This window comes from Pseudorca crassidens, chromosome 17 (genome assembly GCF_039906515.1).
Source record: "Pseudorca crassidens isolate mPseCra1 chromosome 17, mPseCra1.hap1, whole genome shotgun sequence".
In the NCBI taxonomy this organism is placed as follows: domain Eukaryota; kingdom Metazoa; phylum Chordata; class Mammalia; order Artiodactyla; family Delphinidae; genus Pseudorca; species Pseudorca crassidens.
Window position 1 is genome coordinate 25,619,216 of NC_090312.1, and position 13,399 is coordinate 25,632,614.

General features: G+C 33.2%; 1 protein-coding gene across 1 annotated transcript in view; it reads left to right on the top strand.

Moving 5' to 3' along the window:
* LOC137210719 (CUB and sushi domain-containing protein 3) overlaps positions 1–13,399 on the top strand; it is a 705,705-nt gene that overhangs the window by 311,093 nt on the left and 381,213 nt on the right. The window contains exons 14-16 of the mRNA XM_067712783.1: positions 2,722–2,838; positions 6,042–6,257; positions 7,937–8,125. Of these exons, the coding sequence (XP_067568884.1) occupies positions 2,722–2,838; positions 6,042–6,257; positions 7,937–8,125 (522 nt within the window). The remainder of the gene's footprint in view (positions 1–2,721; positions 2,839–6,041; positions 6,258–7,936; positions 8,126–13,399) is intronic.

Genomic DNA, 13,399 nt, shown 5'->3' on the forward strand with positions numbered 1-13,399 from the left:
GGCTCTCTGTTTCCTAGGAATGAAAGTCCAAATTATTAATCATGGAATTCATGATTCTTCACCATGTGTCCTCCTCTTTTGTATCCCCATTTCATTCTGAGCATAACTGGACAAGGGCTAAATTATATTCATTTTTTGAATGTCTGAGCTTTGTATAAAGCCTCTAAAATTAACTGAACTCAAATACTTATAACTAGTAAACTGATTTGATTAGGGTTTTCCTTCAGTTTAAACATTTTCCCCGGAGGCAACTAATCTAAACTTCCTGGGGTTAAAGGGAGGAGAAGTGAATAAACAGAATTGATTTTCCAGATCCAAGAGTATAACCTCCATTGGCCTAGATTGCCTGGATATTCAAGGTACAGCATGCCTCACTTTTATACACGTCAGCTCTTATAGTTTCTTCATAGCCCATAGTTAATTGATTCACAAAGCACACTAGTCAGTGAGGGTTGGTGGTGATAATAATAATAATAGCTAACATTTAATGAGGGTTTACCATGTGCTGGTACTGCTGTAGGTGCTTTAGGTATATTAACTTGTTTTATCAAAATAACTCTATGAGGTAAGTGCCATTATGATCACCACTTAACAGATGAGAAAATTAAGGCAAACAGAGATTGAGTATGTTGCCCTGTGTCATCCCACTAGTTAATGGCAGAATCAGGATTGAAACTCAGGCAGCCTTGATCCAGATCCTGTGCACAAGTCTACTATGACACGGCCTCCTGCCCACATTCTCTGCAATAGTAAAGTACTAAGATTCTTTAAAATGAAGGGTACAATTGTAGATTTGTTATTCTTTCCTCAGTGATGCCGCATGTTTAAGAATTTTGTATAAAAAATACATATAGCTGTTTAAATAGTTTATGGATATTCTGTACTCCTTGGAATATGTGACTGAAAAATAGGAAATTTTCACAAGGAAATTTTAAAAACTTAGAACCATCAAGATACAATGGAAATGGTATACCTAGCCCTTAACTTGATCAAAAAAGCTCAATGAGGCTTTTTTTTTTAATTGAACGAAAATTGAAAGTTTCAGTAAGAATAATCACCAATAAAGGTCTGTGCAGGCTCTAAACAGGAGCCTAGGCTTCCAGACCATGAATATTATTGTAAATGTCTTAATAATAAATGAAATTGGAAGCATAGCCTTATCTTGGTCTCAAGAAGGTGGCCTATAAGACAACTTCAAGTGAGGTACTAGTCAAGACCTTCTTTTACTCCTTAGTGAAGTAAAAGAAGTAGCAAAGGGAAGAGTGTTCTGTTTTTCTTTTCTTTTTTTTTAATTAATTAATTTATTTATTTTTGGCTGTGTTGGGTCTTTGTTGCTGTGCGTGGGCTTTCTCTAGTTGCAGTGAGCGGAGGCTACTCTTCATTGTGGTGCACAGGCTTCTGATAGGGTGGCTTCTTTTGTTGCAGAGCACAGGCTCTAGGCGCAGGGGTTTCAGTAGTTGTGTCTCACGGGCTCTAGAGCACAGGCTCAGTAGTTGTGGTGCACAGGCTTAGTTGCTCCACAGCATGTGGGATCTTCCCGGACCAGGGCTCGAACCCGTGTCCCCTGCATTGGCAGGTGGATTCTTAACCACTGCACCACCAGGGAAGCCCCAAGAGTGATTTTTAATTGTGTGTATATTTATGTAAATCTAAGCCTGCTTAAATACTTCTAGGAACTGCAGACTTACTATTTCTAGTCAGGTCAGTGTAGAATAGCAGCCAGATTGCCTCAACTCTTCCTTCTCAGCATTGCCACTTGGAAGAAATCATGGAAGACAATAAAGCCAAAACTCACTTTTCTGGTATCCCAGAGAAGTTGAGCAAGGATCAGAGCAGATAAGGCTGTATGTTGCATTCACAGTTCTTACTGCCCTTACCCATGTTGCCCATGTCCAAGAGAGTAGACATCTCCAAGTGGAATAGAATAAGGAGTCAACTTTTCTCTGCTTCCACGAGAATGTACATTCTTACCTGACTATATCTTTGTTTCCTTTAATTTTTAATACTGGTAAAATTATCTGGCATATCATAACCACTGATGGTAGAAGGCATTGTAAACTGTCATTTATTCTAGAGTAAATGAACATTGAATTAAATTTCAATTTCTTTGACCTCAGTTCATAAACATTTATTTAGTTTTATTATCTTGGAGTATTTACTTAAAAATCAATATCCTCTCAGAAACCCCTTTTTGTTCATGATATTTCCCAGAGAAATGTACAAGTGCAGAAGCACCCTTCAAAATTTCGGTTTACTTCAGTTTTAAAAAGAATTCTATGAAGAATGACATATATCCCTTTAGGAATCTAAAATAAATAATTTTGTATAATTAACAATTTGTTTTCTTAAAACTTAGTAAAAGGGGGACTGCTAAAGAATTAATTACTCATGTTTAATTTACCAATTTATGCAAATGTTGCTTATAATTAGAAATGTGTAAGATAAGTATGTACTTCAAATGCAAATGTGGAAAGTTGAGCTAAATTCTCCTGGGGCCAGTATTAATTCTCAGATACTATTACATATCTTTTTCTTCTCTTTGCTGCTGCAAAGGACGAAATGATTTCTTAGTATTGGAAGAGGTCTTTACACATTGCTGTTATTACCAGGAAGTAACTTAAGCAAAAATAATCAGACTCATTCTATTTTAAGAGAGAGTTGTTCAGCCTCTGCCTCTCTAACTATACCTGATCAGATGACTACATTTCTTTGTATTTTCAGCATTATGTGGAGGAGATGTTAGAGGGCCTAGTGGAACAATCTTATCACCTGGTTACCCGGAATTTTATCCAAATTCTCTGAATTGTACGTGGACTGTTGATGTAACCCATGGAAAAGGTAATTTGCCTCATACAATGATAATGGGCTATCTTCTGAATTTTCATTGCATCTATTTTTATTTCATTGTCCTTTACAATGTCATTTTGCATGAGCAAAACCAGATCAGTATTAAAATATGCTAACACAAAATTCAATTTGAGTAACTGCAGCAGAGGATTATATTTACTTTTCTATAGTATTATACTCATGTTTTTGTCAGAATGGTAATATGAGATATTTATTTTCTTTTGATATATTAAACTAATGTTATTTGGAATTTTCATATCAACAGAATCTCAAACAGGATGGCTTTTGTCTCTGGCACAGTGGGTTGATTTCAAAAGTTCAAAGGGGAATAGGAAGATACTCTGAAGTGCTGAACCAATTGTAAAGCAAACAGTACATGTTTATATACACTCGTTTTTAAAATGTTTATGATTATTTATTATAGCTATATTTCCTGTGTAAATTTATAACCATTCTAGAAATATCTGTCTCAAATTTTCTGTCAGAACTGAAGTTATATCTCACATAATTGAATGAGAGTATAAAATTGCACTATGCATATGATAGATGTTAATAAATGTCCTTTGAACAAATAAATGAAATTCCTTGTAGTACTAAGTATGGTTTATTCATGCAATACAACCAAAATAGTATATTAGCAATATAAGTGGTTAAGGCAAAAACTTGACACTGGGAAAATGGGCATTCTAATATATCAAAACGAAAATGGATGAAAATTATTTACCTGAAAAAATCTACATGCTAATCTTTTTAAAAAGAGTTAATTTATTCATGATAAAAACTGCTTTGGAGAAGTAGTTTTTGTATTAGCTCTATTCTTATATTATTCTTATTGGTTTTTACTATTACATTGTACTTATTAACTTTACTATAGAAGATCTAAAATAACCCCACCCACAAAATCCTAGCAATGAGAAGATGATATTACAATTTTAAAAATTAAAGCTTTATTTAATAATTTGAATTCATTGTGTTTTTTACACAATGTGTTTTTACACTCCTGTTCAACTATGTGAGATATATCTGCAGTTCTGATAGAATATTTGAGATACAAATGAAGTTTGCCTTTATTAAAATTATACATCCTTTTATTGACAGTGAGGATTATATAAGGATTGTTATTTTAATGAAATTAAATATAATTGAGAAAAAATGCTGTTAAAATGAGTATTGTGGTATTGTACAGCAGGAATGAGGTAGAAGACTTTGTAAACTGTCATTTTTGTTGCTCTCCATAATGGAAGACTCTTTGCTGGACGTTAACCAAAGCATCCAGTGTTATTATTATTTCAGTGTGTAGTGGATTAATGGAGTTCAAAATAAGCTTCCTTGTATTATACAAGAAAATGGAGGGCTACGTACTACTTGCTATGTAAATAGAGGTTTAATTAACACTTAAGGTTTTGCATCTTCACAGATTGCAAGTGTTAATTAAATCTGTATTTACATGGCAAGAAATGCAGATTATATGCTTTTCTTTTACGAGCCAACAAAATTGTTTGGAAGTACAACTATTCCAAAATGTAGCCAAAGTTATGTGAAGGATAATCTCTTAAAGTTTGGAGAAATTGTCAAGGTAATATAATTTAACTTCTCATCCAGCACATGCAGATGCGCACATGCACGCGCACACATGTGTCAATATGTCACCCCCTCAAGGTCATAGTTAGTGTCATAACTAACTAAAACCTAGATATTCATGATATTTTGACTTCAAGCCCAAGTTTTTTCTTATATTTCTGTAACAAAAATTGCCTTAATAAGGCTTCTTGAATTATCACTTTTATGAGAAGGTACTATGATGTTGAAACCACTGATTTTTTCTCACTATTCTTCAACACCCATTGCCCTATTAAGATTGTATGTCTTTGCCTGTCCACTTCTTCTTCCTGAAATGTCTATCCCAGGATTGTTATTCCACAAACATCTGTTCACTTTTGAAGGCCATTGCCTTCAGAAGCCTCTGCTGATACCTTTGACAAACTACCTCTATTTCTATGCTCCTATATTGACTCACATTAATCACTTTTATAGCACTTAGCATAATGTTTGAACTTTTATTTTATGTATCTTTTTCCCTCAGATAGACCATGAGTTATTTACAATCTTCTAATTTTTTTTATATTCCATAATGCCTATAATATAGTAGGTTCTTAGTATCATATTCTTATTTGGATTAATTGACCTTCAGCAGAAGGTCTTATATTGTTTTGCTGCAGTGAAAACAGATTTTATTGCTTAAACTGTAATCTGATAAACAGAGGCTTACTTTTATAAAGTCGCTGACTAGGACAGAGTGACATGAAACCAATTTACTTTCATGTTGAAGGATTAAACAATAACGATAGCTAACGATTGCTGAGTACTTCCTCTGTGAAAGCACTGTGCCAAGTCATCCCCTATATTGTCTCATTTAAACTTCAAGACAACCCTATTAGGACCCCATTTTTCAAATGGAGAAAGTGTGTCTCAGAAAGACTATGTATGTAATACTTGACAATGGGCTTATTAGCATCACTATCTAACAGAATTTTTAATTTTCCCAAGTATTAATTCAGTGCATATCAGAACAACCGCATTTTTCTAAGAAAAACATGCATAATGAATTTTTTCTTCTTTTTTTTCCATCTGTTCTTGTATTACCTGCCTAGTTTTTCTTAGTTTTAGTCTCTGATTGAAATCAAATTGACTTAATGTGAATTTCCATTCATTATTCTGTAAACTTAGATATCAGTTAATCTAGATGGCAGAGCATCTTCTCCTTGCCACATTGACACCTCATTCTCATTTACATCTGTCTAGTGTCAATTACCACATTTACACTGAAGAACATTTGAAAGACTGACTTAATTTCTGGACCCCTCCTAAAAAAGGCTCATTGTGGAGAGAGAGAGAAAAAAAGAAGAGTTACATTTTAAAAATTTTTATTTATTTATTTTTTTGCGGTACGCGGGCATCTCACTGCTGTGGCCTCTTCCGTTGCGGAGCACAGGCTCCGGACGCGCAGGCTCAGCGGCCATGGCTCACGGGCCCAGCCGCTTCGCGGCATGTGGGATCTTCCCGGACCGGGGCACAAACCCGCGTCCCCTGCATCGGCAGGCGGACTCTCAACCACTGCGCCACCAGGGAAGCCCCAGCTCTATGTGTTTTACTGATATAGTTTATAAGTCTAATTTTCATCTTTCCCTTAATAGGTGTGCAGTTCAATTTTCACACCTTTCATTTGGAAGACCATCATGACTACTTACTCATCACAGAGAATGGTAGTTTTACCCAACCACTGGCACGCCTGACTGGTTCAGAACTTCCTTCAACAATCAATGCTGGTCTCTATGGAAATTTCAGGGCTCAGTTGCGCTTCATTTCAGATTTTTCAATATCATATGAAGGATTCAATATTACATTCTCTGGTAAGAAAACAAGTTTAAAAATCAGATTTTTAAAAGTATGAGCATAACTTTTGTTATGTATGACAAAACAGAGAGAGAAAAAAAGAGAAAAGAAATAAAGAAGAAAACAAAGAAATTATCTGCCAACAAATTTTAATGAAACGTTGAAATGCCTTGAAGATTGTCTATAGTAATATATTAAAGGGAACCTTTAAACAATAGCAAAAAATAAATCAATTCATTAAAAAATTTAATAGAAATACAATAAATACATTTCTTTAACTTGCATCCTGCAGAATTCTAACAGAGAAGAACTTGCTAAAATGCCAGTTGAACTTAAAATGGAAATTCATACATATATTTAAAGTTTCAATTAGGCCATAAATGAAATGTTAGTTAAACCAGTGATATTCTAGTTTTGTGTTTCAGAAAAAGGCATAGTTTATAGGCCAAGATTAAGACAAACTTAGTTTATTCATTTGCAACTAGATGATACAGAAACAAGTTAATATGGTTATTCTTTTATTCTAGAATAACCTCATCTGTAGGCAACATTATAACTTGAATTACAGGAAAAAAATTATAAGACCAAAGTGAATAAAAATGTATTCTTATTAGTTCTACTTTCTAGTTAAATGGAGTAGTGAAAGAGAATACAGAAGCAAATTAATAAGTAAATCTTATGCCAACCTACTAACATTAAATTTATAATATTACAATTATACAAAATTTTATAAATAATATATAATTTATATAAATAAAATCATAAAAATACTAACCTCATCCTTCAACAGTTATTCTAGTATTTACATGAAAATACTTGTCTTCTAAAATAATTAAGGTATTTCATAGTGAATAGCAAATGAGCATAATCAGTTTTAACCTAGAATGTTAAAAGTATATCCAAATAAGTTTTTTAAACAATAAAATAATAGCTCATCAACGTGAAACAATCCCTCTTGTTCTCCACTGCAATTACATACTAAGCATGTGCTCTGGAAATATTTTTAGATAAGCTACTTCTTCTTAGGACTGTATATAAATTATAATATTGTTGTTTAATTAACTCTACTCTCTCATACCCTGAAGAGTGTTTAACTGTTCATTTTCATGGTGCTCATTCATTGCTTGAGGAAGTTTTCTTGTATAAATCTATAATATACAATTTTCAATTTATGAGCACTTCAGTCTTACATAAACCCTTGCATCTGAAGTGACATGTTTTTCAGAATATGGATGAATTGAATTTCTTGTATACTAGAGGCACAAGAGCCTTTGTCATTTAGACTATAACCATTAAGTAAAAGTCATTTCAAAATGCAAATCATTTCATTCTAAATGGCATTTTGCATTTGAAAATATGAATCTCTTATGCCATTATTATAAGTCAAAAATCTATGAAATGGAAATTTTCTAATGCAGAAGAAAAAATACAAGATAAATAGCTACATTTTCAATGTATCACTCAGAAGGTGACATTTTCTCACCTGTATTGAATTTCACACATAAGAGTATTCATTAAATTAGTAGACCTTTCACAAAAGAAGAAAATTATGTGTGCCATCAGCATATACCCATAATTTTACATACAGTAACTTTTAAAATGTATGGCTGGCCCTAAAAACATCCATTTTGCAAATAGGAATATACCCTTAAAGGTTACTACTAACATTTTCTTTGTTCTCTTCATCCAATTACAGAGTATAATCTGGAACCTTGTGAAGATCCTGGAATTCCTCAGTATGGTAACCGAATTGGCTTCAGCTTTGGGGTTGGTGACACTCTGGCCTTCTCATGCTCATCAGGTTATCGTCTGGAAGGGACGCCAGAGATCATCTGTCTTGGTGGCGGCCGACGAGTGTGGAGTGCACCTCTGCCAAGGTGTGTGGGTACGTGGTCAGCTGCTTTCATTTGCTTGTATGTGTAGTCACTGTCCATGGAGTTGCATGGTTATACACCCTTCGTTTTTTAATAATCTGTTGAATTTCTTCATTTCTTTCATATTAGTTATTTCAGTGTTTTTTCCACTTGGCAATCTGGTATACCTCAGTTACCTTCTCAACTGTTCTATTCAACCAACCATGCTTCTAAATTTGTTTTCAGATGATGAGAATAAGGAATGAATAGATAGACAGATAGATAAATAGGTAGATGACAGAATCATATTTTGAGAGCTTACAGAAAATTGCATTCTTGTATTCTGTTAATAGATGATTTTCCATGACTTCTAACTGAAGTTTTGACAATATTTTATAATTTAGAATTAACATGTAGGAAACATGATTACAAGGGAAAATAATAGATAATTTAAGGACCATCAAGGCACGTATTGACTCAGTATGTGTCATCTATAGAATTAATCTGTTATGATAGATGAATTAAGATGGGAATTCATTTCACATGAGATAAAGAATTGCAATAATTAAAATATTGAAAGTTTGGAGCACCACCTCAACCTTTGGAAATGAATATTTTGACTGATAAATTAAAAAAAAAAATCTGTAGAGAAAATGGAGGACTTTTCACTAGGACTTAAAGTCATTTTTATTTATATTAGGAAATAGAGAGGCAAGAATTTCTTTAGGTCATCACCCATTCAGTGGTTATCAGTACTCATTTTTACAATAGAACAAGATGCAAAAGATCATTTTATTATTTCATAAAGCTCTTAAAACTCTCAAAACCATTTAATTTGAATTTAATTGTAAATTTAATGGTGCGTCACAAATCTTTGTAAGTTATAATATGCTACAAAATCAGGCACATTGGTAAAGATTTGATCTGTGGTTTAAGAATTTGTCCTTTTTTTCTTTTTTTAATGGAGGCAATATACCCCACAGATGAAAATGCAAATGGAGAAGAGGATACTCTCTATGACTTATTCAATATATTGTCCACTGTTTAGAATGTGGTGGGAATACCTGTGGATCCCCAAATCTAGTAAAAAAAATTTGATCTTTCAAGTTAATAAGTTTTATAGTGATGAGATTGTTTTCACAGCCCCTAAGGGTTACATAACAGACAAGCTGATATTCAACAGGTGAAATTTCTTTTTAAAAATCATAGGCTTTTATAGAAATGGCACAAGCAGCCACAGAGGCTGGGAGGTGATAAGTAGTCATACTCTCAGAGCATCTTTTCCAGGAAGACATATATAGTCCTTCTGTTTTGTTTTTATGTTTGGGGTTTTGGGGTTTTTTGGTTTTTTTCTGCTGTTGCCAGATATGGAATTCCCCTCCTTATCTGAATTGCTCCCATTTCCATTTTTCTTTGGTGTGAATATTAATGAGAATCTTGGGAATAGTCCAAATGAGGGCTACAGAGTGCCTAGGTTTATATCCTGGTCATTTGATATTGGGTTAATTCACTTTTCTAAACTTCACTTTTCTCATCAGCAAAATGGTTACAACATTTTGCTAATGTTAGTTATGAGGGTTAAAGAGATTAGCCATGCCAGTCAGACACCTAATACAATTCCTGGAATATAGGAGGGGTTCAGAACTTAGATGCTGTTATAACTCTTATTATATTGAGAATAATCTGCTGCCTATCCAACCCGCCGATCTAGTTTATAAAACCAATTATAGTACGGAATGAATTCCATGTTATAAAACACCAACCTTTATGAGGGTCTACCTGGCTCTTTTATATATGTATTTACCTCATTTAATTCTTACTATAATTCCGTTATTGTTATTCCCCCCATTTTTCATCAGAAGAACCTAAGTCTTAGAGATTTTAAACAACTTGCCCAAGATCGTCAAGGTTATATGTGGCAGAACCGTGATTTGTATACAGTCTTTCGCATTCTGAAACCCAAATTCTTTTCATTAGGATGGTTTAACCTCAAAAAGACTGAGGGAAAGGTAAATCTGAAAGAATTCTAAGTCACAAAGAGTTGATTAATATTTTCTTTCAAAGTACCAGAAACATACCAGGATGTTACACAGGCTGAGAAGAAAGTGTTTGTATCTACATTTTTAAGGTTTACTCCACTTTTACAATAAATTTTAATAAGTAGATTTATGAAAATCTGACTTTACAAAACAAGTAACTTCAAGTTCGTTTTGTTATATTAAAGTATTTCTTTGAGAGTAGGTTTATTCGTGCTTAAATCTTTAGTGAGAAGTATAACATAAAATCACCCTATGGACAAATTTAGAAAACAAAGTTATTGCCATGGGAATTTTCCCCTCATTTTAAAATTAACTGTGCTTGCTTTTAAGCTTATTAAAGTATACAATTAAGTTTACTGTCCTTAATAAAGTCCACTGTAGGTATACATTTAAGTTACACGATAGGGTGAGAAATATTTTCAAATAGTATGATTTTTTAAAAATTTTATTTCTCCAATTTTCTTTAAATTTTTCTTCACTCTTTTGCCTATTCGTTAAAACAAATATGTTCCTTTTTGCATTTCTGGTTCCGTATATGCGTATGTATATATTTCTTATTTTGTTATCTTTTCAAAGTTCACAATCTTCAGTCACATAAAATGTGCATTATTTGTAACTATTCATATGAACAGATGCAGTTTTAGCAATGCTAGTTTATTTGGACATATTTTATCTCTTCTTAGATTCTTTGTGCTTTTCACTTCATATATCTCTAAAGCCAATTCTCTAGTGCATACTTGTTTAAAAACATCATTTAGTACTCAGCATCGCCAGGCTCATAGAAAGCTTATGTTACAGACAGTGGCCAAATTATGAGTAGGTTGTATTCCAAAAGTTTGTTTCTGCTTCAGTTATTTGGAAGCTAGGTGGTTTTTCCTTGGTACAAGGTTGCAAACAGTGCATTCCCAGAACAAATCATAGATGAGACTTAAAATTTTGTGTCATGTGTAAAACTAATACTGACATTTACTAAAATGACTTACGTATACCTAGGTTATGTAAGAATGTGCCTGACTCTGGACATAAGGCAACTGATAAAGCAATTTTTGGAAACTTACTTTTTGTTTATTTTTTACTATATATTTAATTTTGATCCTATATTTAGTGTATAAATTGGTTAGTGTCTTCCAATCTCTGTTGGTAGAATTTGGTGAAAGTTACCTTAATTCTAGATGTTAGATGAATAATAAATAATGTTTCATTATTTATAATGTTTTCCTGAGAAATCTCTGCATTTATGTTTTAAGGTAATATTTTAACAAAATGAGACAATATAATAACACCATAATATTGTCTTTACAATCTATAAAAGATTATATTATGTACCATTCCAAAAATTCACCTATGCTTTGAAAGTAGGTTTAGAATAATGATTTTATCAGTGAAGATACAATGTCTATAAAAAACTCAAGGTTTCACACAAACTCAGGGGCATAGCCATGCCTAGCACAATTTCTGAGGCCCAGACTTGCGCTCCATTAACAAAAGCACACCGCTATCTTTGACTGGCAGCTTCAATAAAGTTGAGAGGGAATCTGGTCTTAATTACAGTTGATACGTAGCTTCAGAAAACTCCTTAGGCTGTCCTCTATTTCAATCAGAGGAAATTTCTTCTATTGTGACCCATTTATCGGGGGTTACTTAAGTGCAGGGAAATTTTTAATTTTAAATTATTTTGTTGAAGTATAGTTGACATACAATATTATATTAGTATGAGGTGTACAACAAAGTGATTTAACATTTATATGCATTACAGATTGATCACCACGATAAGTCTAGTAGCCATCTGTCACCGTACACATTTATTGCAATATTCCTTATGCTGTACATTGCATCCCTGTGCCTTATTTGTTTTATAACTGGAAGTCTGTACCTCTTAAACCCCTTTACATATTTTTCCCACCCACCCCTCCCCCTGGCAGCTGCCAGTTTGTTCTTTGTATCTGTGATTCTATTTCTGTTTTGGTTTGTTTGTTTGTTTTATTTTTTAGATTCCACGTATAAGTGAAATCATATGATGGTTGTTTTTTTCTCTCTGACTTATTTCACCTAGCATAATACCCTTTAGGTCCATCCACGTTGTCGTAAGTGCAGGGAAATTTGTAGAGGCAGGAGAAGAATCTTGATACCAGTAGAGATTGTAACACCCACTCAGTAACAGGGATTCTTCTCTCTAAGAAGTGGCCTCCATTGCAGGCAGATAGTTCATATTTACTTTTCAGCCTTTCCTAAGCTATGTGATCTTTGGAAAGTTGTTCAGATCTCTCTCCTGCCAAGTTTTCTGAAATGTAAAATGTGGATAATTACATCCATAGTGCAAGACAGCTTATAGCTCTAAGCAATAAAAGATATGTAAATCACCTAATGTACCACTCAACAAGTGACACTTGCTCAACAAACCTTAGTCCCTTTTCCTTATGCCTGCAACTCTCTTTACCACCATTCGTTCTCCTAAGGGCCATGATGACTGAGTGGTGAACAGTGATTTTCACCAACCAGCAAGAGAGGAAAGGGAAGAAGAAAAGGAGGAGATGAAAAATTTTAGTGTGCCATCAGCAGCTGAGTACTTCATACGTGTAATCTCATTTACTACTTAGTGATCAAGGGGAAAGTTTTACCTTTAAAAAATACATATATATAATTATGTTTTACATTTTGAAAAAGATAAAAATAATAGGTAAAATGATATTTCAGTGGATATATTTTATATTTAAATGATTATCCTGTAGCTCCACATTGCTGTGGATATGGATATCTGGTCACATTTTTAAGTTGCAATCAAATATCCAAAAAAAAAGTATAAAAAAGTTGATTACTTTGAAAATGAGAAACACTGACTTGTTTTTGGTCAAAAAATAAGTACCTAATTTCCCTTTCTAAAGTTCACATTACAAAAAACACAGGCATTCCCATTGTCATCTTTCTAAATAAAAAAACAAAACCCAAAAAACTTGCATGTCTTCATTAAGCTTCCAAACATACCAGGAACCATGCCAGGTCATGTTACAAATAAACTAGGAGCTAATGAAAACATTTTGTTTTGGAAAGTAAATTAGCAAGTTAAATATTAGTAATGATTTGTCTTTAGGCAAGAGTCCACACATTTTAAGAAGTCCATACATTTTGAAGTCATTTTAAAGACATTAATTCATTCATCCTTATAGTCTATTTAACACATCTACTTCTATTTCTAATTTTGTGTCATCAATTTTTTATCTGACCTTGGACAAGTAACAACATCTTCCCTTAATCATGAGTGAAATGAGA